General features: G+C 36.9%; 1 protein-coding gene across 4 annotated transcripts in view; it reads right to left on the bottom strand.

Annotated features, from left to right (window-relative positions):
- Positions 1 to 23378, bottom strand: part of DIAPH2 (diaphanous related formin 2) — an 886034-nt gene that overhangs the window by 805174 nt on the left and 57482 nt on the right. For 3 of the 4 annotated variants that reach the window (XM_082609566.1, XM_082609565.1, XM_082609567.1), the window contains exons 2-3: positions 14966 to 14998; positions 12242 to 12418 (exon numbers count right to left, since the gene is read on the bottom strand). In XM_082609566.1, the coding sequence (XP_082465692.1) occupies positions 12242 to 12418; positions 14966 to 14998 (210 nt within the window). The remainder of the gene's footprint in view (positions 1 to 12241; positions 12419 to 14965; positions 14999 to 23378) is intronic. The other variant, XM_082609568.1, reaches the window with a different exon arrangement.

The raw sequence follows: 23378 nt of genomic DNA, 5'->3' as shown, positions 1-23378 counted from the left end.
CATATAAAGATATGCTCCATAGATAATTCCTCTACTAGAACTAGAAAGGACAGAACATTTCTTTTTAAAATTCCAATAAAAGCATCAGGAATTTTCTACATAAGTAAATAAACAGCCAATTGTACCTGGTATTAATTAACTACCTCATGTCTTCAAATGATCCAGTTAAGTTTACTTGTATAGAATGTAGTGGCATAACATATAGAAGTTTACATGGAAAACAAAGTTAAAGGGGAAAAAAATGGTCCAAATACATTATCTCTACAAATGGTATGAAGCCAAAAGCTGGGGCAAGCAAGCATGAAATTAAGTGAATGTTACTGAGTACTACACAAAAAGTCTTCAGCTATTTCTACTTTCAGGGCCTATTGGAGGAAACTACAACTATGAACACCTACATATACCTCTTCACCATCAAGAAGGTAAACTCAGAACATCTATTTAGCTATTAGGAAACTCAAATATTATTTTCACTCTCCCATAATCCTTAATCCTGAGCTCAACATGGAACCAGTGTCCAGAGTCCAAAGATTACATAAAGGATCAACTGTGGTTTGTGAAATATTGATGTTTCTTCAAAATACAAGAAAATAAGCTTCAATATTTAACATGAGATTAACACTGAAGCCCTCACTGGATCCATAAGTCCAAATGGTACATGAGGTATCTCAAGGGAAGAGTGGGGTATTCACAATGCATATTTTTTCACTGTCAGTGTACTGCAACGTACTGCAGTTTACAAGTACCTGGTTAAGTGGACTTACAGGCTATTTTACCTAGTTTTAACCAAGTCTAGCCTCAAAACAACAACAACAAAATTGAAAAGTAGCTTTAAAAGATTCTTGCAAAGACAACAGATTGAGGATAATAAGATAATACCAATAATGCAAGTAGGGGGAACAAGAAAATACTAGACTGTTATATCTCCTACTCATAAGTCTGAGACTTTCATCAATCATATCATAAGATAAAAGTAATAAAAATATAAGGCTGATAAGAAGCTGGTCCCACAAGATTAAAAATTAGTAAGGTAACTATCTGAAATATGCATGTATATCATCATAATCATCACTGATGACTCTCATTTTATGTGCATACTGCACCTTAAAAATATTAGCTAATGATAGTATAAAGCTACCTCAAACTTGCAGACCATTTAAAATCCAAACATCTAGACCATGAGGAAAGCTTTTTCGATTTTCTCAGCAATAATTAGAATCATGTGATACGCAATCCAGTACTTAGTGAAATTTTGTAAACTTAATGACACATGTTTAGAAGACTCTTTTGCATGTTTTCTTTCTTTAATAGCAAAAGACACAAGTTCCCATGACACTGGGGGAACACTTGGTAGAAGCAGCTGAAATAATACATGCAAAACAACATGGCAGTAAATGAAAACACATTCCTTTGTCAGCAAATACTGTCAGAAGACACATAGAAATCATTGCTGAAAATTTGCTAAAACAAGTATTAGAAAAATTACTCAGTGCGGGAGGTTTATCATACAGCTGAATGAAAATACAGCTGTTTTTTTTTTTCTTTTAAACAACTCAGCTTATATTATTTGCTAGATTGTTCCAATAATGAAATATAAAAACTACTTTTCTTTGAGTTGCTAATGGAACAATGTAACAGAGAAAACATACTGTCAAAATAAATGATTTATTTAATAAAAGGATGTTTTATGAAAAAAACTGTAAGTGGGAAGCATTCCTGAGTAAGGAAGGTTAGCCCACATATAAAATTCAAACCATTGCCAGAAAGAAGTTGAAATCAAAATACACACAGTGGTATGCAGAGTCAAGAATGTAGGTGTTTTTTCTTGTTGTTTATAAAAGCAAGATATTTCAAATACTGTAAATATTTACAATATTTTAAAATGATACAGGAAGTGAGTATGAAAACATGTATCTTACAGATAGATCTCCAGCTATCTCATGACAAAGTATTTTAAAACTTCTGAAGTTTCACATGACTTGGGCATTTTTCATTCACAAAAGGACGAGTAATCCCTTAAGAGTTAACAACTGGTGAGAAAGTAACTGCTTTTCAAATGAACTTCATTGAAAAAGCCACACACTGGCAGACCCAACTGCCAGGTGGGTCTCCTTCACTCTTGCATGACTCACCTCTTCTTTCTTCTTCCGGGTACTAGGTACAATGTCTGCAGTGGATATGAGTAGACAAACATGGGGGCGAGGGTCTACACATTAAGTATGTGGAAGGAAAAATGCAAAAAGCCCATGTCCCTGATGACATCTAGTGAAGCCCGTTTTTTTAAAGCCCATTTTGAACCAATTTATTCACAAATATAAAAACGCAACACCAGATTAGTTCCAAGAACAACTGACCGTCATCAAGGGAGATGGAAATTTACTAGCCATGGCTCAGCAGGAAACTTTTGCTTGATTCATGGATTGGACTGAGCAAAGTTAATACTATGATTTAATAAGTGTTGCTAATGATGTTCTCGTTCCACTTGGACCCATGCATCGTTGTCAGATTTATGTTTCAACTATAACAGACATTAAACCAAATATCAAAATAAAATGGACTCGGAACGAAACCTTCTAATTAGTCTCTTTTTTAAAACAAGACATAAACAATAATGACACACTGACATTGCTCTCACTAAAAAGTTATTAATCGCGACAGCAAAGGCTTTTGCGCCATTAATAAATAAACTCATTTTAAATCATTTTAAAATCTTGTTCATTGCATGTTTTTCTCATTCTTTTCTATGTCTGCATTTTATACATAGTATTAGTACATACATATATGTATATATTTTATAAATAAAACATATTGGTGTTACTTGCTGAAATATATATATATATATAATTTTTTTCTAATGGGATAGCTAATCAGAAAGTTTAGAGACTACTACACTAGTCCAGAGGTTGACACTTTTACTGTAAAGGGCCAGACACTAAACGTTTTAGGCTTTGCAGGTCACAGGGTCTTTGTCACAACTACCCAACTCTGCAGTTACAGTGTAAAATGAGCCATCAACAATATGTAAACAAATGGTTGTGGCTGCATTCAACAAAATTGCATTTATGAACACTGAATTTCAGATTTTCATGTGCCCTGAAACAGTCTTCTTTTGATTTTCTGCAACCATTTAAAAATATAAAAGCTATTCTTACCTTGGGAGTCATACAAAATAAAAACCTAGAGGCAGGGATAGTGTCTTTGTCATCTTTATGCTCCCCTGCACCTAACAAAGTATCTGGCATTCAGTAGAGAGTTGTCAAATAAACTTCTCCATGACACAGAAATATGTCTTTGCTTTTCTTTTTTTTTTTTTCCCACAATTACACCTTACGTTCTGCTATATCACCTCTATCCTTGACAGCAGGGATTTTCCTTGAGTTTCGCTCTCTCTCTCTCTCTCTCTCTCTCTCTCCTCAGAACTTAGAATAGTACCTGGCATATAGAAGGCACTGGACCTTGATGAACTAAGTCATTCAAACTTTGAGAACACTTTAATGTCAAAAAAATAAAGACTGAAAATTCAGAAGTGACACTGGGTTTCGTAGTATATTCAGATCTTCTCTGTTTCCTCCCTGAGCCCCTGTGCTGGCTTAAGTACTCACAGTAGCCTATTCACAGCTGTCCTACTACTATGGAAATCCTGTGTTTACTTGCTTACCTCCCTGACTAAATTCTGAGCTCTCTGGGGGCAAGTGAGGAACTGGATTTATCTGTGTACCTGCAGCATGTAGCACATGACCTGGCACACTGCACATAACAATACACAGTCGTGAAAATGCCTTCATGGCATAAAACACTAGTGGAACTTTTCAAACAGAAAAAATACCTTAGGAAACATTTCTATGTACAAATCAAGAACAGAATCAGTGAATTGTGAAGTTTATCAGCTACAATCAGAGTAAATTTCCAAACCTAGTTCCCGTAATTCCTCTTCCTGGGACTTCTATCTTACTACTCCTTCATTTGTGAACTTTTGGTGAGAATTATATTTGGGAAGGAAATTTAAAAGTGACCCAGACTTAGCTAACTTTGAGACCTGTTTACAGGGTAAGTTTTGCTCCTCCTTTATATGCTTTACTTGGGCGTGTGTGTAAGAAAATAAAATGACTAGAAATGATGCCAGTGTTCTCTCAGTCCAATGATACAGAGTAAGGATATTGGAAATATAAATGTAAAAAATGGAAAGTAGGCTATCTAGATAATTTCTAAGGATCTAGACATTCCTGAAAATTATTTCCATGCCTTATTATAGATTTTAAGACCTATGTTACCAATAACTTATTTTACAGTAACCTAACCTTTAATTAAAAGTACTTATGCTGAGAGCACTAAAAGGTTCTCATCCAAGCTAACCAACTCCTAAAAGACTGATGTTGGGTGAGAAAGAAACCCATGACAGCAGTCAGGGGAAAACAAGGACAGCACCTGGGGTTCAAAGTCAAACAGGCTCTCAAAACTGATGAAAGGCAAAAATGAGAGAACAAAATGAAAAGCTTTGGGATTATTTATGAGTTCTACCAGATGGAATATGGGGCAGATAATTTAATATTTATTGCATATGACTGTACAATCATTAAATTAAGCCCAAAATGCAAAATATATTAATGTAAATTGCTGAACAGAAACAAAGTATAAAACATCACATTTGCATGTGGAATCATATATTAAACATTGCCTTTAATAACGGAAGTTGAAATGAGGTGTGCCTAGAAATTAACCATAAATCATAAATCATTAATCATCACTAGCCTCATCTTTTGTATACAATCAAACTATTTAATTACCTATATTAAAACACAGTCCTTATTGACATATCTGTAGGACTCTAATGTGACCAACACCAGCTGGATTTCCACTCAATAGATCCTGTACTAGGTAAAAGAAATTAAATTCCAACTTGAACTTCCAAGACATCTCTGTATGTTTATTTTTTTAAGCTTAAAATGGAAATCCCCTATCCCCTAAGCAAAAAAAAAAAAAAAAAAAAAAACAGTTTTAGAACAGTTGCATACAAAAGGGAAATAATATTCAAAAGGAAATGGACAGTGTCCAGACACATTTCTCTCCTTGCTCTAATTGCATTATTCAAAAATGAGCTATCGCTATTAAACATTTAATAGTCCTTAAGCAGTATTCTCAATGTACAAAGACCAGTTCAGTTATTCTCAGTAAGCTCAAAGGCTATGATACCTTAACAGGTTGAATAGTTATTCAATTGCAGCATTATTAATTTCCTTATATTTAAAGTGTAAGGGAGAAGATATTTCACCAGTCTTAATTAGAGACAATACAAAATGTCTCTGATTAACATGAAAAAGATGATAAATATGAACCTCATTCAAATTTGAATTTGGGGTTAAAGACGATATGTAATATTACGATAGCTCAGTCATCTTTTAAAGTTACCCTCCCCAAAATGTGGTAGCAGTATTGTTGTCTTGGTCCTACTACCTTTACCCACTTGTGGAAGATTTGAAAACACGACTGGGCAGAAAAGGGGAACAGGAATCTTAAAGAGCAAGTATAGTTTACCCCCATGCAGGTAATTATAAAAATCATATAAAAACGAGTGAGGGTATTTTTTTCTGCTCCTGAAAGTTTTAATAAAAGAACCACTTTCTAATTTTCAATTAATAGGCAATGACTACACTCCAAGTACAAAATCCAGTTTTACAAACTACTGAAGACACACTGATAATAAATAGCGTGCACTCCATGAAAAAAGCAATCATCTAAAAGTTTCAAATTTAGAACTTTACATCTGTCAGCAATAGCCATGGATACCGTTACTCAGAAGATCTGTCTATACTTGTTTCCTTGAGCAGCCACAATATGAAAAGTGGCATATCAATGCGTAGAACAGATGTCAGTGTCAATGGAACGTTAGTAATCTACTAACTCACTAGTAAAGTAAAACCTAACCATTCAGATCTTTCAGTTAACTGGACTCATCCCAGGATTTTACTTGGCTATAAAGTGTCAAGTGATGTTTAAAATGAGCTATTAGTAGTTAAAGTTACAGTAATCCAATAAAAGAATTAATACTTTTAAAAAAATCTGTAGTAATTTCAGATTGAGCCCAACATTGCCCTATTATCTACATCTACAAACCTGTACAGGGAGAACTTCTGTTGACAAATATGATCCTCAGACATAACAAGAGTTTCAATTATCAGAGTAATAGAGGATTTATTTGAATATTGCCTTTCATTACTTAAGCTTTCACCAAAAGTTTCACCAAAATATATCAGCCCCCAGAAATTCCAAATAATAAATTATATTAGCAATTTTAACGTAATATGTTTCTTATCAAGCGTCTCATACCCTGTTACTGTCTATAATGTTGTGCTATTTTATGTAATTATTTTAAATGTTTCACTCCTCAAGGTATGCTATCTTAAAACACATACAAGGTGTTTACGCCCAATGGTCTAAACATTTGTAGTACTCTAAAGTGTAAAAAGTCTGAAAACAGGAATAGCACAATGAAGGATGAGAATCAAGAGAGACAAGATTGTCATAATAGCCATCAAGTAGGACAAGTACATCTATTACATTATTTGTACATGGAAGGACACCTACAAAGAATGAAATAAAAAAGGGAAATTTCATATCTGGAAATCAACTTCTGACGACTTAAGTGTCTTCTCCCAATCAACTATGAAGATGGCATTTGAACAGTTTTCCAAAACTAAATTGTGGGCCTCTTTCTTTTCTTTTTTTTTTTTTTTAAAGGACTGTTATTATTTCCAGTTTTTATTTTTTATTTATTTTTTAAACCCACATTTGTTTATTTATTTATTTTTGGCTATGTTGGTTCTTCACTTCTGTGCGAGGGCTTTCTCTAGTTGTGGCAAGCGGGGGGTCACTCTTCATCGCGGTGCGCGGGCCTCTCACTATCGAGGCCTCTTTTGTTGCTGGAGCACAGGCTCCAGATGCGCAGGCTCAGTAGCTGTGGCTCACGGGCCCAGTTGTTCCGCGGCATGTGGGATCTTCCCAGACCAGGGCTCGAACCCGTGTCCCCTGCATTAGCAGGCAGATTCTCAACCACTGCGCCACCAGGGAAGCCCCTCTTTCTTTTCAATTGATGCTCTGTAAAAAGCAATAACTTGGAAAAAGAACCTTCTGTCATCAATAGGAAACAATCCATCCATCTCGCTTTACCTGCGAGGCAATGTACCTCAGAGTTGCCTTCTACTTCCACTCAGTATGAGTGCAAAAAATGTGTATTAATTTTACATTTAGCTTAAATGAAATATTATTAAAGATAGAGATTACCAAAATGCCATTTTTTTAGATTTTATGTACCTAAATTTAAGTTTGAGCTCAGCCCCTTATTAGCTAAGGCAAGTTACAGAACCAATTTCTTTAGCCTCTCTCTAAGCTTTAATTTCCTTATCTGAAAAATGGAGTATAACTATGTTGCCTACTTTGCAGCACTGTCACAAAGATCAGCTGAAATAATACATGTAAACTGTTCAGTTACATGCTGGGCCCAAGGGTGCACAGTAAATGAAAGCTGTGAAAATTCGTAAAATAACTTGTTCACTTAACCTGATTACAGACAAACTAAAGATAATAAAGAAAATTCAAAATGTTCAATGTACAAGTAGACTTCTCTCAAAGAAGAGATACAACCCTTAAAAAGTTTTTTATTGATCTTTTGTTGTTACTTTTAAGCAAATCATAATTGTCTGATTTCCTTTTCCAACATTCCCATGGAAGGAAAAATTCTCATTAGGGAAAATGTGGCACCAAGTTGTACCTTTCTTTAAGTCACATTTATGAATCCACAAGCAAATCTTTTTAAAAACGTAACACATTTAAAGAGGAAAGTGGTAATTTGTTGAGGAAACATTAGAATTAAAATTGAAACCACAAAACGGAAACATTGTAAAAGGTTTGAAAACATAGTAAATGCTGTACACAAATTGAAAAAAATTATAAGTGCCAGGAATCATTTTTGCTTACAGCTATCATCATGTAAAAGTCATGTGTGTGTCACTGAAGCTAATGAAGAGGATAGTAGAGGAAGATATCAAAGAGGTAAAGTGGGGATCAGATCATACAGGGCCTTACAGGCTCTTATAAGGATACTGGCTTTTGTACCCTGAGGGAAATAAGAAGCCATAGTAGAGATTTGAGAACCCAAGTGACATGACATTGTTCAGGTTTTTTTTTTTTGTTTGTTTGTTTGTTTGTTTTTTGTGGTACGTGGGCCTCTCACTGTTGTGGCCTCTTCCCGTTGCGTAGCACAGGCTCTGGACGCGCAGGCCCAGTGGCCATGGCTCACGGGCCCAGCCGCTCCGCGGCATGTGGGATCTTCCCAGACCAGGGCACGAACCCGTGTCCCCTGCATCGGCAGGCGGACTCTCAACCACTGCGCCACCAGGGAAGCCTGTTCAGGTTTTAAAAGGGTAATGTTTCTGTGTTGAGAATATACTGCAGAGGGTCATGGTGGAAGCAGGGAGACCAATGAGGAACTGTGTGAGTCCTAATAGTCCTACCACTATTGTAGCAGCCTGGGTGAGGCTTCAACCAGTATGGGACCAGTGAAGGCGGTAAGAAATGGTCAGCTCTTGTAAGTACCGTACTTTGAAGGAAGAGTGCATGGGTTTCCTAGTCAATTGAATGTAGAATGTGAGAAAGAGAGAGTAGACAAAGACAATTCCAAAGTTTTAGGCCTGACTAACTGGACAGACGGATATACCATCAACTGAGAAGGGGGAGATACTGGGAGGAGCAGGTTTGGAGGGGAATATCAACAGTTTGGTTTTGGATATGTTACTTTTGAGAAGTCTACTGACCAATCAGAGAGAGATGTCAATTATGAAGTTTGATTATGAGAGTCTAGAGTTCAGACACGAGCACTAAGCTGTAGATAAATTTGAGAATTGTGAGCATACCAGTGGAATGTGAAGCCACAGTGCTGGTTGCAATCACAAAAGAAGATAGTGTAGCTAGAGAAGAGAACATGTCCAAGGATGGATCCCTGGGCCTCTCCAACATTTAAAGGTTGAGGACATGAAAAGGAATCAGCAAAGAAGACTAAAAAGCAGCAGCCAAAGAGATAGGAGGAAAAACATATAAAGGGGGAGCAGGGGGCGGTTTATGACCAAATGCATCACCTGCTGCTGATAGGTCAGTTAAGATGAGAACTGAAAACTGAACATGGGACTCAGCAGCATAAAGATCTCTGGTGACACTGATAAGAGCCATTTTGATGGAATGGTGGGATGGAAGCCTAGCTAGAGTGAGTTTAAGACAGAAAGTTAAGACAAGAGAAATCAGAGGCAGTGAATATAAACAAAATCATTAGGAGGTGTCTTCCTTCAAAGGAGAGTAAAAATACAGTGGTAGCAGGCAAGGGAGATAAGGTCATGAAAAACTTGTAAAGTGAGATAGCACATTTATATGCTGCTGGGAAGGGCAGAAGAGAGAGGAGAAAATGATTGGAGCAATGTCCTTGAGTAAGTAGGTCTAAAGGAATGGAACCTTGTACACAAATGGAAGGACTGGAAGATGAAAACTTCATCTATGGTGGTGATAGGTAGCAAGACTGCAGATACTCAAACTTAGGTAGATGTGGTGGTGAGAGTCTGTGGAAGTTCTCTTCTGATCACTTCAGTTTACTCAGTAAATTACACAGTAAGCTCATCAGCAGAGCATAGAGATGGGTAAGAGTTCTGAGGATTGAGCAGCAAAGTAAAGGTGTGAAATAGTCATCTAGAAGCACAGTGGAGGAAATGGAGTAGGGAAATAGAAGATGACTGTGAAAACAGAAGGGCCTACTTGGGGCTTTGGAAAAGGAATCTGTTTCAGAATCATGAATAGATCACCACTGGATTAGAAGAGGCAAAACCTAGAGGACAGGAGGAAGACCAGATAGGAGGCTACTTTCGTAGCCCACGAGAAAAAGCCAGAGAGGGCTACTGCCTAAAGCAGGGCAAGAGCATCTGGAGGGCAACTGAGGAAACAGATGTAAAAGTCACTGCAAAAGCAGAACCAGAGCTTCCCTGGTGGTGCAGTGGTTGAGAGTCCGCCTGCCGATGCAGGGGACACAGGTTCATGCCCTGGTCCGGGAAGATCCCACATGCCGCGAAGCGACTGGGCCCGTGAGCCATGGCCGCTGAGCCTGCACGTCCGGAGCCTGTGCTCCACAACGGGAGAGGCCACAGCAGTGAGAGGCCCGCATACTGCAAAAAAAAAAAAAAAAAAAAAGCAGAACCAATGGGATTTGGAAAGCAATTAGAAGTGACTGAGAAAATGAATGGCATGGAAGAAGGCCCGTAAGTGTTGAGCTAAAGTGAACTGGAGGGTGGCAATACCACTGATAAACTAAAAGAACTATTTCACTACTGCAAAAATTAGTAACCGATTGGTCAGCTGATTAAAGGAGTAATTATCATTTGAGTGAAGTTTGAGTAAAGAGAAGAAGAGTTTAAAATAAGATTTAAAAGTTTGATTAATGTCAAAGAATGTTTGCTTCTGTCGTTGTTGGTTTGGGGTGATTAAGATAAGACAACCGAGTTGCAAATTGAGGGGCAACTGAAGAAAGAACAGAGCTTTATTTGCTAAAGGAAGGAAATGCAACAAACATTTATAAAATTATTTTTACAGAAAGTTTTATGCCAGGCACATTCTAGGAATATCATCTCCTCTAATCCTAAAAATAACCATATGAGGTAGACCCTCTTATGCCTTTGTTACAGTTATGGAAAATAAAGTGTAGAGGGGATGTATCACCTTCACAGGGTAATGTGATTAATGGCAGAGCCAGAACTCAGCCTCAAGGCTGAATGACCCCAAAGTCCAAGCTCTCAACCAGTACACAAACATGCCCTGTAAAATTAAGGGCCTGGAAAAGGTAATATAGGTTGTTTAGCTTCCGAGAAGAGTTTCAGAGCTAAAGATCTCAGAGGTGGAATCATTCCAAAGAGTGACACAGTCCAAGGTGTAGTTATGTCTATAATTAGCTACATACATGGATGCAAAGGTCAGAGTTCAGGAAACCAAGGAACTAAGGGCAACAATGCGATGGCAAGGTTATCAATGTAATAGCTGAAATCACCAAAACGAATAGCAAGGGAAGGGTCAAAAGGATAGCCAGATGCTATCATCATCATGGCTGGTCAGCAGATAATAGAGTTTACAAGAGAAAGGGTTGTTGAAAGATGGTTCAAAGAATTTGTCATAGAAGGAGCAGCAGGAAAGAGGGTATACCATAGGACTAGGAGGAAAGGCTGAAGAGAGTGGGAATGTCAGGACTTGTGACAAGGGAAAAGCTGGATGTCAGCTCTGGCTAGACAGAAGGAACATTAAAGGAAAAGTTTAAAGATAAAGGGAATTTGTATTCACTCAACGACTTTCAATTACTAGTGGGGTTGGGGGCAGGGTGGTAACAAGATGTTCCACAATGGGCAGAGTAGAAGGGTCTAGATTTCCAGTATTCTTAACCTCTTCTTTTGGTATGGGTAAGGAGACCTTTGAAACTTTTGTGGACCTTAACTCAAAATGAATAGAGATTCACACACAAAAAAAAATCTGCCATGATAAGTGGGACAGAATTAGAAATTAATGAATCATGAATCAGGATCTCCACTTCTCTGATGAAGCAAACCAATCCAAGATGGTCCAATGCCTCATCTCTCCCCTCTCTTGGTATAAACTGCTGAATAATCAAAGTATTATATTTATTATCTAATATAAGAAATAGTCTAGATCACAAGCTATAAAATATAAGAAGTGTGCTAGAAAATATAGATGGTATGACTGTTGATAATAGAACAAACTTGGAGGAATTCATTCTTCTCTCCCTTCTACTGTTTTGTTTTGTTTTGTTTTGTTTACACTCTGTCCTTCCAACTCTATTTCATATACCTAACAAGATACCTTATATTGTTTTCAGAAAAGTGGACTTAGGCCTGTTTTGCTTTATAGAAACAGATACACAAGTTAGGTAGTTAAAAAATTGATTCAGTGTGCCACAGACCACTGAATACTAGAGAATAAAAATAAGTAAGACAGCCCCCGCTTTTAGGAGCTCATAGTGGAAGAGACAGACATATTATAGCTCAAAAAGACAGATGCTTTCAAAAACAGTTCTGTTGTATCAACAAGTTTCTGGTCTCCCCTTTATGTGATATAAACACAGTCCATACAAACAGCTCTACTTAGAACCCAGTGCTATTCTGGGTTCATACATTTTAAAATTACAAGAAAATCAGGGGGTCTAACTTACCATCATTTTTTCAAAGAGATCCAGTACTTCCTTTTCGGACAAATTCAAAGATCGTTCATCATATAATGGCTGAGCCGCTGGAAACTCACTCATCGCAACTTGAGAATCAATAGGATGTTGGATAAGAGGTTTTTCTTTTTTGACAGTAGATTTTCTAAAACTCGTAATTCGGTCACGCTGCAAACAGAGAAAAACAAGAAGCCCTAAGGAAGAGATCAAGAATCACGAACGAACATGAAGAACTGAAACATCAAAATAGCACTTAGGATAATATATATCATTATTGTCTTTTGACAAAATGATATTTTAAGCAGCAAGCTCCAGTTAGAGATTGTACTATTTTGAAACCTTGAAGTAGCTCTGCAGCCACAGAAATCTAGGCAGTGAAAAGTATTCCTCAAAAGTAAAACTTAGTCCCTTGTCATTTCTGTTCTGCACAGTAACTAGGTCAGAAAAGTCCGGCCTCAAAGTCGTGTGGTGGTTTGAGAGAGAACGTGTCTTTGGCGGCAACTTTCAAACTATGAGAAAAAAAAACAAAGAAAAGAAAAGAATATCCAAATCTAAGGGGGAAATTATAGTAATGTTTCTCTTCTTCAAAGCGCCAAAATATTTGTGACAAGTATTTATGAATACTTTGGTAGTGTAGTAGTAGAATATAATGGTTAAGAGCATGGACTCTGGAGCCAGACTACCTAGATTTGAATCTGCAATTTACTAGGTCAGTTACCCTGTGCAAATTACTTGGTCTCTCTATGACTGTTTCCTCATCTCTAAAATAGGAATAACAAGTTAATGTATGTAGGAGGAAGGAAGGAGGGAAGGAGGAAGGGGAGACAGAGAAAGCAAGAAAGAAACAGTTATTGTGGGATTTAAATAAGTTATATGTTTTGTGTACTTAGCTACTATTTATTACTATTGTTGTTGTTACTATTACTATTATTATTATTACACACACCTTTTTCTTCCCTAAAAAGTGGGACCAACAAGGAAGCACAACAAAATTTAAAACATTACCTTTTTGCCCTGGAAATATAACATAAACAGAAATATCTTATTCCTACAAATACTACTATGAAGAACTTGCTACTTTATGGATATTGACTTGGAACCATTGATTCCGCGTACAATCTCTAATAATTAGCTTGCGATTTCACATAAAGTGAGTTAACGACTCCACTTGCATGTAAATAGGCCATTCTGTTTTAAACCACAGAACACTGGACATCAAAAATTAGTAATGACCATAAAACTGAATACAACTCAGTTTTATTCTGGTTTCTGTTAGGAAGCACATGCATGCATACTGTCAGCTCACATTAAACAAGCAGATATGTTAGATATCAGGACAGTGCCTCGTCACTGCCACATTACCAAGTCCTTATAAATCACTTCAACAGTACAAAAAGCATCACAGAAGTTCTTACCACAATTATGTCGACTTCTGTTGAACCCCATTAAAAGAACATACTTTTTATTGTGATTCAAAGAACACTTTTTTTCTAAAAGGTGTACTTTGAAAGAAATATGAGCAGTTTTAAGCAGCTTATTTAGGATTCCAAAAATGATCTTAGTACATGGTTGCTTACAAAGAGATTATGTAAATCATAATATTTTAGAGCTGGGAAGAAACTTGAAAAATCATCTAGGCCGACTCTCTCGTTTCACAGAAAAAGTGACTCGCTAAATTCACGAGTCCCTGGTTCCTAGACCAGTGTTCACATAAAGATTCATTTCTTCGTATCACCTTCTATATTTTCATATTTTCTTTTAAATTTGAATGTCTTTGAGGAAAATTAAGTTAGATTAGGTATGTGATATAACTCAAACAACTCAAGAAAAAACATTAAGCAATCCCAAATAAGCTGAGTATATAACCAAGAGTCAAATTCCACTAAAAGATATGGTGGACACAAAAGCATTTAAATATGCAATCGACCATTAAATCAACATATCTCTGTTCCTTTCCCTTCATATCACTTAATATTTACTTTTGCAGTGCTGGCTTTTTTACTGAGTAGCATTATTTACATATATATTTGATCTTCCACTGTGCCCTTCACTTCCATCTAGAAAATTGGCTTTTGCTTTCAGCTATATCTTGATAAGAAAATAAAGTTAAGCCACATACTTTCACTTCCTTAAATCATGAACGATATTCTACATTATTTGTAGACAGGTAATTTCACAAAGAAAAAATACTTAAAATACCCCATTTTAAAAGTTTAGCTATAAAAGGGCACATTTAAATTTTAAGCCCATAACTTTTAATAAGTTTTACTATGGTAGACTCAGATCAAAAATATTTGAGGATTTTAAATGTAATACCACATTTCTAACATAATGAACTTAACTTCCTTTCCATTTTAAATTAATATCCTTTACTGTTAATATTAATGCTTAACATATTCAGAGTCAATTTATATGTCTATTGAGAAAGGAAGCATTTGTGTTTCCCAGAGTTAGATTTATACAGATTTTTAAAAATTGGCTAAGGTATATATCAGGATGGTAATATCAAAATTATTTTGAGAACACATACAATTGATTATGTTTACATCAAGAAAAAGAAAAGCCACTCTATTGATAATTCTTCCTTCTACTGTACTTTGTAAACATCTAGACTTTTTATATCTTTACATATATCAATGCTTTAATGTCCACCCACTTTAATAAAAAGGCAACATGCATAAGTAAGGTAATAACATGCTACTAAGTCCACCTTACCACATCATCTGCCAAAGTTTTTATTTGAATGTTCTATTAAAACCAAAAAGGAAAAAAAAATACCTGTCAGATAAGAGAAATTCATAGATCAAACAAGAAAATAATTGAATGATTCTCATTTTTTTATTTTATCAACTATAACTCTTCAAAGAGAATTAGAAACTTTACATCTATAAACACATTCTTTACAAAAGAAAAAAACAACATATTAAGGATTAAAAATGAAGGTTTGGTGAAGGGGGTGTCTCTTCATTTTTGAAGATGACTCCCAAGTTCCCAAAGTCAGATTTGGAACAGACATCACTACCACAGTGCTCAATTGTGAGAACAGATATAAAAATGTCATAAGCCCTTTCAAGATTTTTCAAAGTTTTAGAATGAATAATCATATTTTTGAGATACATAAAACTTTTAAAAACATGAACAACAGGAAAAATGTCACATTTAATAGTAATGACATATAATGAAACAGCTCAGTCTAGAACTCAGTTGCATCTGATAGATAATTTAACGAACACCTTTATAAATATTCTAGATAACATTGAACTTACTGAATCTGTTAATATACACCCATTTCTCAAAAACCCCAACACTTTCTTTTTTTTTTTTTTTTGCATGTGGTTTTCTACTTCTGATGTTGAGAATCATTGGAAATGGTATACTCTAGTTAATAAAATACAGTGGTTAATAAAAACTACCACATAGAGTACAAACAATACTGGAATAATAAAGCAATATTAAAGTAAGAAAGTAACAGCTAACAATTTAGTAATCTTCCAGGATTCAGAAGATGCTTCAAGATCTTACAATAACATACAATCAGCACGAAAGCAGTTATTATTATATTATAAATATGTTGAAATATGTTGTAGTGCTAGTTAAGAGATGTGATTAGGAAAGAACCATATTTTTTTAAATAGCCTGTTAGGAACTGAAATTAACCCTTCTGCCACAACCTGTATATTTATTTCCTACAACAAACAGAAGCTGAATGATGTACATGATGCATGCTCACATCCCTTTTAACTAAGAAAAATATGGTCGTATCACTGGTGGGGAGAATTCCATTAAGAGTTTTAAGTGAGAATTATTTCGTCACAGGATCTCATAAAACTGTCTTCAAATATCACCAACTAAGTGCTGTTAAAGATCATCCTCCCCTCCATCAGTTGGGACAAATATATTATTATAAGTGTACTTCTTTTTCTACTTTTAATCCATCTATTCCCTCAGGGATCTACACTTCTACATCTTTGTACTATGTCTTCATCACATCCTGCTGACACAAACCCCAACCAATCTTTACTGCCTACAAGAAAGAAAAGAAGGGGGATTACTTATATCAGAACTGAAGCCTTTTTAAGAGAGATCAGTCCACCCTAGGACTATCTCTATCTGGTATTTTCTCTTTAATTTTCCCAGTGGGGTACAGAAAACTGTTCTATGCACAGTAACAAGCTTCATGATTTCCTGTCATGTAAAATCAGAGTGAGAAATGTCAAAGTCTCAAAAGTGCCTCAACTACCCTGCTACCATCCAGATATGTACCTGTCCACCTGTGTTATTTATTAGACAGATTATACAGTTCTTCAAGCAACCCCTGCTTTTTTCTTCCCATCCTTTGAGGTTATAAACTCAAGATTGGAAACATATAAATCTTCAAAGTGAATATGTAAATTCAGGGAAAATAAGATTTTAGTCAAATTCTCTAAGTTAAGGTACACATTTGTCTTGAATGCCTTAAGTCTGTATCTCAATTGAATATATGTTGATAGTTTAATCATGGGGGACAGAAACAACAACAACAAAAAAGCATTGCTAGCAATAGTTCCACCTTGTCTTATGGGAAGAGACTTGAGTTTTCTCCTCTTCTCCCACCTCCACTCTCTCTCTTTTTTGAAATTAACATATTTTTGTCCATATTAAATCCCACAGTATGGAGTTAGACACTATTAAATTGGATGAAATTTGAGATAATATGGTCAAAACCTCTCAATTTACAAATGGTGAAACTGAAGTTTGAAGAGGCTAAGTGACTCACCCATGGACCACAGATCTGGTTGTCACTAGATACTAACTCTTAGTCAACATATGGCCCCTTCAGGTGGTATAAGTAAGCTGTAGGATATTAGGGTTGAACTACTGAATTGAAACAGTTCATGGTAACCTCAAATTCACAGATATGCCCCAAGCCCCATCAGTTTCATTTTCCTTTGGGTAACTGCCTTTTGCCATCATTACCAGGGGGTCAAGCATCATCCTGAAGAGCATTCCCCTGGCAGCCAAAGTCCTTCCCTAACACGTCTTATGTGTCACCTACTAAATTCATTCTGACCAATATACACTAATATTCTTCCAGCAGCTGATTATTCTTCATATACAAGCTATACACAAATTTAGATTCTTTGGTCTTTCATAATTCTTCATTCCTAATTATATCTTACTACTGCCACAATTGTAAGAATCAGAGCTGTTCTCTCAGCTCTCTAGGTGGGTAATAGGAGGGACAATGGAGTAGGAAAAAGTGGGTATATAATTAATAACCCAGTGGAAACACTACATGAGCACCAAGGGTTGTCACAGAGTGTTAGGACAGACTTTCAAAAAAAAAAGGGTCATGTTTATGGTAATGGTTACCATCCAATTTTAAGACTTCCATGTCACCTTGGTCTCCTCCCTCTCTTCATTCCCTACAGCCAAAACAGTTGTCAAGTTCCACGGTGATCTTTCTGCAGTTTCTTCTTCATTCCCGCACAAACCATCCCAGTTTAGAGTCTAATCACTGGCAGTAGCCTCCTAATAATTACCTCTGCCACCATTCTCTCCTCATTGCCAAAGTCATCTTCTTCAAGCAAAGATCTGGTTCAAGTCACCATCACATCACCTCTTCCCTAGATTTCTGTAAGAACCTCCTAACCTATCTCTCTTTTTCCACCTTTACCCTGCTATAGTTCATTCTGAACACATTGAGGAAGTGACAGTTTTAAAACCCAAGTCAGTTTGCAGCCAATTAAACCAACCATGCTCTTTTCCCTGTGGGGGTCAGGTGTGCAACGGCTGCAAACAGCAGCCTCCTCAGTAGTGTGTGCAGCCTGTTGCCTGTATGCGTTGCCCTAAGGGACCCTGGAGACAGCCCTTTCCAGTGGACATTCGTGACTGGCAATGCTGCCCCCAATCTAGGCTCCAGATAGGTATACGCGGTGCCTTTGGAAAGCCCTAGGGCACAGTGGCCAGGGTCCACATTGGCCACGTCATAATGTCCATCCGCACCAAGCTGCAGGGTGAGGAGCACGTGTTTGAGGCCCTGTGCAGGGCCAAGTTCAAGTTCCCTGGCTGCCAGAAGATCCACATCTCCAAGAAGTGGGGATTTACTAAGTTTAATGCAGATGAATTTGAAAACATGGTGGCAGATAAGCGGCTCCTCCCAGATGGCTGTGGGGTCAAATACATCCCTAATCATGCCCCCCTGGACACATGGCAGGCCCTGCACTCATGAGAGCCTTGAGGCTGTCCCTTCCTTACTCACATGCACCAATAAATACCACTTTCCTGTCAAAAAAAGAAAAGAAAAAGCTAAAGAAATCTGAATAAACCATGGACTTTAGTCCAGAAAAAAAAAAAAAAACCCAAGTCAGAAGATCATGTCACTCCTCTGCTCAAAACTTTTCAATGGTGCCCTATTTTCACTCCCAGTGAAAGTCAAAATCGTTAGAATAGCCTGCAAGGCCCTATGGAGCTGCATACTCTTCATATTCCTCTGACCTCATCTCCTACTAGATAGAGTTCCTTTCATTCACTCAGCTCTAGTCACAGCAACCACCTCACTGTTCCCCATAAGGCAATAAGCCACATATACTGTCTCTTCCCTGTGCCTGGAATGCTCTTTTCCATTTTCCATATGCTTTCCTCCATCACTCCTCCCCCTTTCAAGTTCTTGCTCAGGGAGACCTACTCTGTCCATCCTATTTAAATGGAAACACCCACCTCCTCCACACTCTCCTGACCTGCTTTAGCATGCTCTGCTTTCCTTTTTTCAATAAAACTTACCACATTCTCACAGAGTCTATAATTTATTTTTGTCTGTTTCTCCCACTAAAACTGTGAGCTCCATGAGAACCAAGGTTTTCATCTGTTTGTTTCAGGGATGTACCCCTAATTCCTAGATCAGTGTTTGGCACACAGAACTCAATAAAAAATTATAAATGACTATTACTTGCCCATCTGTATTCAATGGCTCCTGATGACTTACAGAATAAAGACTAATACCCTTAATATGGCATTCAAAGCCCTGTATTATTCAGCCCTAGGCTACCTTTTACGTCTTCCCTCAATGATCTGTGTGCTATGGAAAAATGGAAATCCTTTTCCCACCGCATGCCTCATTATGTCCTGTTTGTGCACATTCCCTCTACTGGAATGTCAATCCGGCTAGGTACCTTTCTATTTCTAGAGCTTCCCTTGAGTTTAAAGTTTGGTTATTAATAAACCAAATGTGGACCCGTGGTCAAAAATGGAGAACTATGCTTTGTTTAGTGTCTTCTTAAAGACTATTTTTTCCTAAAAGGCATCCTTAAGAATGATAGAGGGCTTCCCTGGTGGCACAGTGGTTGAGAGTCCGCCTGCCGATGCAGGAGACACGGGTTCGTACCCCGGTCTGGGAAGATCCCACATGCCGCGGAGCCTGCGCATCCAGAGCCTGCACGTCCAGAGCCTGTGCTCCGCAACAGGAGAGGCCACAGCAGTGAGAGGCCCGCGTACCGCAGCAAAAAAAAAAAAAAAAAAAAAGAATGATAGAGCACCTTAAGACAAAGAGGAAATTATATTCATGTAAAAAATTATCCCAGTTACTTGTAATAGAGAACCATAAAGAAAAACGCTCTGCTTATGATTTCTTGATTTACAAGTTTCATTCAACTACAGACTGGATATCCTATATAACTATGCACATTTGACTGATATGGATATTTTTCTCATAGATTTCCCTCATGTAAAACTCTGCTGTCATAAATATCTTCTTGAGACCATTACTTAGAACTCTACAACTATTCAGAAAAGAGAGACAAATGTGGTCTATTGAAAAGAAAAATATTTAAGGACATTTGTAGAGTTTGAGTTTAGGAGGGGGCCATTTTTGGCCACTGCACATTGAAATTATTGTATAAATTAAACTTAAGTTATCTGCAATAGAAAATAAATTATTTCTGCCGCACAACTCTTTTTATACATTAGTCAAAAAAAGAGAAAGTTACCAAAGGAGAACAATAACAAAAACACCACCAACATGTAAAAAGTTCAGAGAGCTGTAAAGATCTATCTCTTTGACAAGATTCAATTGCAGTCATTTTTATGTGAATTGACCTGTAAAACATTTTTAAATGGTTGTATTAAGATACAGTCTCATTTATAATGATGTTCTACAGGGACAAGCTCTCAAATTTTATCTGAATGTAATTTATATAGGTGCATGCACCTCTCTCTCTCACACCACTTGCAAGCAGACATTATGGATTTTACTCCTGTGTACAAACTATACAGCTACTATGGAGTTAAAACAACAACAAAAAATGACCAAAAAATGTTTATTAGAGTCACACCCCTGAATTAAAAGCACTGATTAAAGTCATTTTAGTAAGTTTTTATTGCAAATCTAATGATAATGGTCATTAGGATGAGGGCATATTACACCAATAAGTATAGTGACCATATATTTTCATTAAAATCAACTCTAGGGCTTCCCTTGTGGCGCAGTGGTTGCGAGTCCGCCTGCCAATGCAGGGGACACGGGTTTGTGCCCCGGTCCGGGAAGATCCCACATGCCGTGGAGTGGCTGGGCCCGTGAGCCATGGCCGCTGAGCCTGCGTGTCCAGAGCCTGTGCTCTGCAACGGGAGAGGCCACAACAGTGAGAGGCCTGCATACCGCAAAAAAAAAAAAAAAAAAAAAAAAAAATCTACTCTTGAAAAGCAATACGCTTGTGAATTAGTCAAGCAATTAGAGTTTATTAAACTTCATTTATGATCAGTTATATTAAATATAACTTACTACAGTACTCTATGAGTACTGCATAATTATAAAAGTTTCACTCCAGAGTCTCAACCCCTTAAGAATAAGAGAAATGGATGATTTACTTATAAACTCTAATGCTGAAGTTCTGATTGAAATGTAGGAGCCATTATTGCAAGAAAATTAAGTTTTAGGGCCATGGCTCACGGGCCCAGCTGCTCTGCGGCACGTGGGATCTTCCCGTACCAGGGCACGAACCCGCGTCCCCTGCATCGGCAGGCGGACTCTCAACCACTGCGCCACCAGGGAAGCCCCCATTTCTCATTTTTTAATTCACCTCTTCCTTCTGCTACCTATCTTAATCTATTCTCATTCTATATCTCCTATACATATCAGACACCCGACTGTATCAGACACATGATGAAACAACATAAGGCCAAGTTAATGAACTCTCAGAGAAGTTCCTGATCAATAAGGCTTGAAAGTAGCTAGGTAGTAATTGCATTTTCTACCCTCTCATTTATTTCAGAACACAAATTAAAAAGAAAAAGGACAGAAGAATGTTCAAATATCATTTTGTTTTCCTAAAGAACTGTTTTTAATGACTGTAATGTTATAATGCTTTTGGGACAAAAAAAAAAAAAGAAAATTAAGTTTTAATTTTCTCGATCAGGCAGAAATTAACAAAAACAGCAGGATGTAAAGATTCTACTCTCTTATGGCTAATGTTACATGGTAATACAATGTTTTATAAACATCTTGAAATTACTCCAGTACCACAGAAATTGGACAACTGAATTGCATACATTCAAAAGTCTCACCACCAACTCAAAAACTTGGCCACACTTCTTTGACTTTGACTATTTTCTCCTCTTTTAGAGAAAGTAAGTTGGCCATCACAATAAAGATGAAGGGTCAATTATTTACCCAGCTTAAGTTTCTTAATCTCTAATTAGGGCAGGGCAATATAATATAGAAAAGCATGTTCAATTCAATTGAACAAATATTTGAGCATCTACTATGCATCTGTTCAGTGCTGGGCACTAGGAATACAATCATAAACAAGATAAGCATGCACCTTACGGAAGTTGTAGTCTAGTCAAAGATCAGATGAATGAAAGAACAATCACAACAGAGAAGTTCTGAGAGCACTGTTCGGGTGGTACTCTATCATAACCTCCATATACTTTCCAAGTAAGAAGGGCCTTTAAGAAAGGCCATCCATCTCAACCAATGATCCAGGGTTTGAAATCTCTAGATGACATCCCTGACCAATACTGATTCAGATCAGCAGCAGTCACAGAAGGAAGTAATTATTCTTCAAAGTGCTGCCTTTCAACTTTTCAGGTCCTGGATTCACCCTGAACTTTACAAATCAGCAAGACCAATCAAGACAATTCAAGGCTATTTAACCATCTGGCAACCAAGCTGAACATTCTGTTCAGCCATTCAAATCCCTTTACTATGAAGATTGTTTTAGTTGAGTATCTCTCCGTTGTGTTTCACCAACAAAGGTATATATAATCTGATTTTTAGAACTGAGATCATCGTAGATAGGGGTTTGATTCTAAGAAGACAGGAGGAAAAAAAATTGGCTTTCAAAACCATTGAACTATTACTTCTTGTATTTAAAATTACTCTAAAACATTCTTTCATCTCCTTTCTAACACTAAGGGGCATTTTCAGACACCCACATGTCCTCTTAGGCACTGCATTCTTCCATCACCATTAGCACTTCTGAATAGATGATAGATCAGCTGGCAGTGTGCGAAGCATGGGATTTAAAGAGACATGTTCAGCTTAAGGACTAGGGGTGAAGCGCTCAAGAAACATATGTTTTAGAAAACAAATTTATGGTTACCAAAGGGGAAAGGTACGGGGTTGGGGAGATAAATTAGGAGTTTGGGGTTAACAAATACAAACTACTATACATAAAATAGATAAGCAGCAAGGACCTACTGTACAGCAGAGGGAACCATATTCACTATCTTGTAATAATCTATGCAGGAAAAGAATCTGGAAAAGAATACATATATGTATGTATGTATAACTGAATCAGCACAACATTGTAAAGCAACTATACTCCAATAAAAATTAATTAAAAAGAGAGGAAAGAAAACTGAATCACTTTGCTGTACACCAGAAACTAATGCAACACTGTAAATCAACTATACCTCAATCAAAAGAAATTAATGGAGAAATAAAAATAAAATTTTTAAAGAAATGTATGTTTGCCACTTAGGTCTTAAAAAACGTTCATGCTAATGAATTAGAGGAAGTCACTTAGTACCTGAATTAATCAAAAACAATTGCATGAATAATCCATGTTTTTCAAGTAGTAACTTCTTCTGTAGGTACTAAACCATTTCAAATGGGAAAACTGTTGGGACGTGAAAGTTTTTTTTATAATTC

This window comes from Mesoplodon mirus (genome assembly GCF_964341445.2).
Source record: "Mesoplodon mirus genome assembly, chromosome: X".
NCBI classification, from domain to species: Eukaryota; Metazoa; Chordata; class Mammalia; order Artiodactyla; family Ziphiidae; genus Mesoplodon; species Mesoplodon mirus.
Note: the sequence above shows the minus strand (reverse complement) of the source record. Positions and strands in the feature narration are given on the sequence as shown.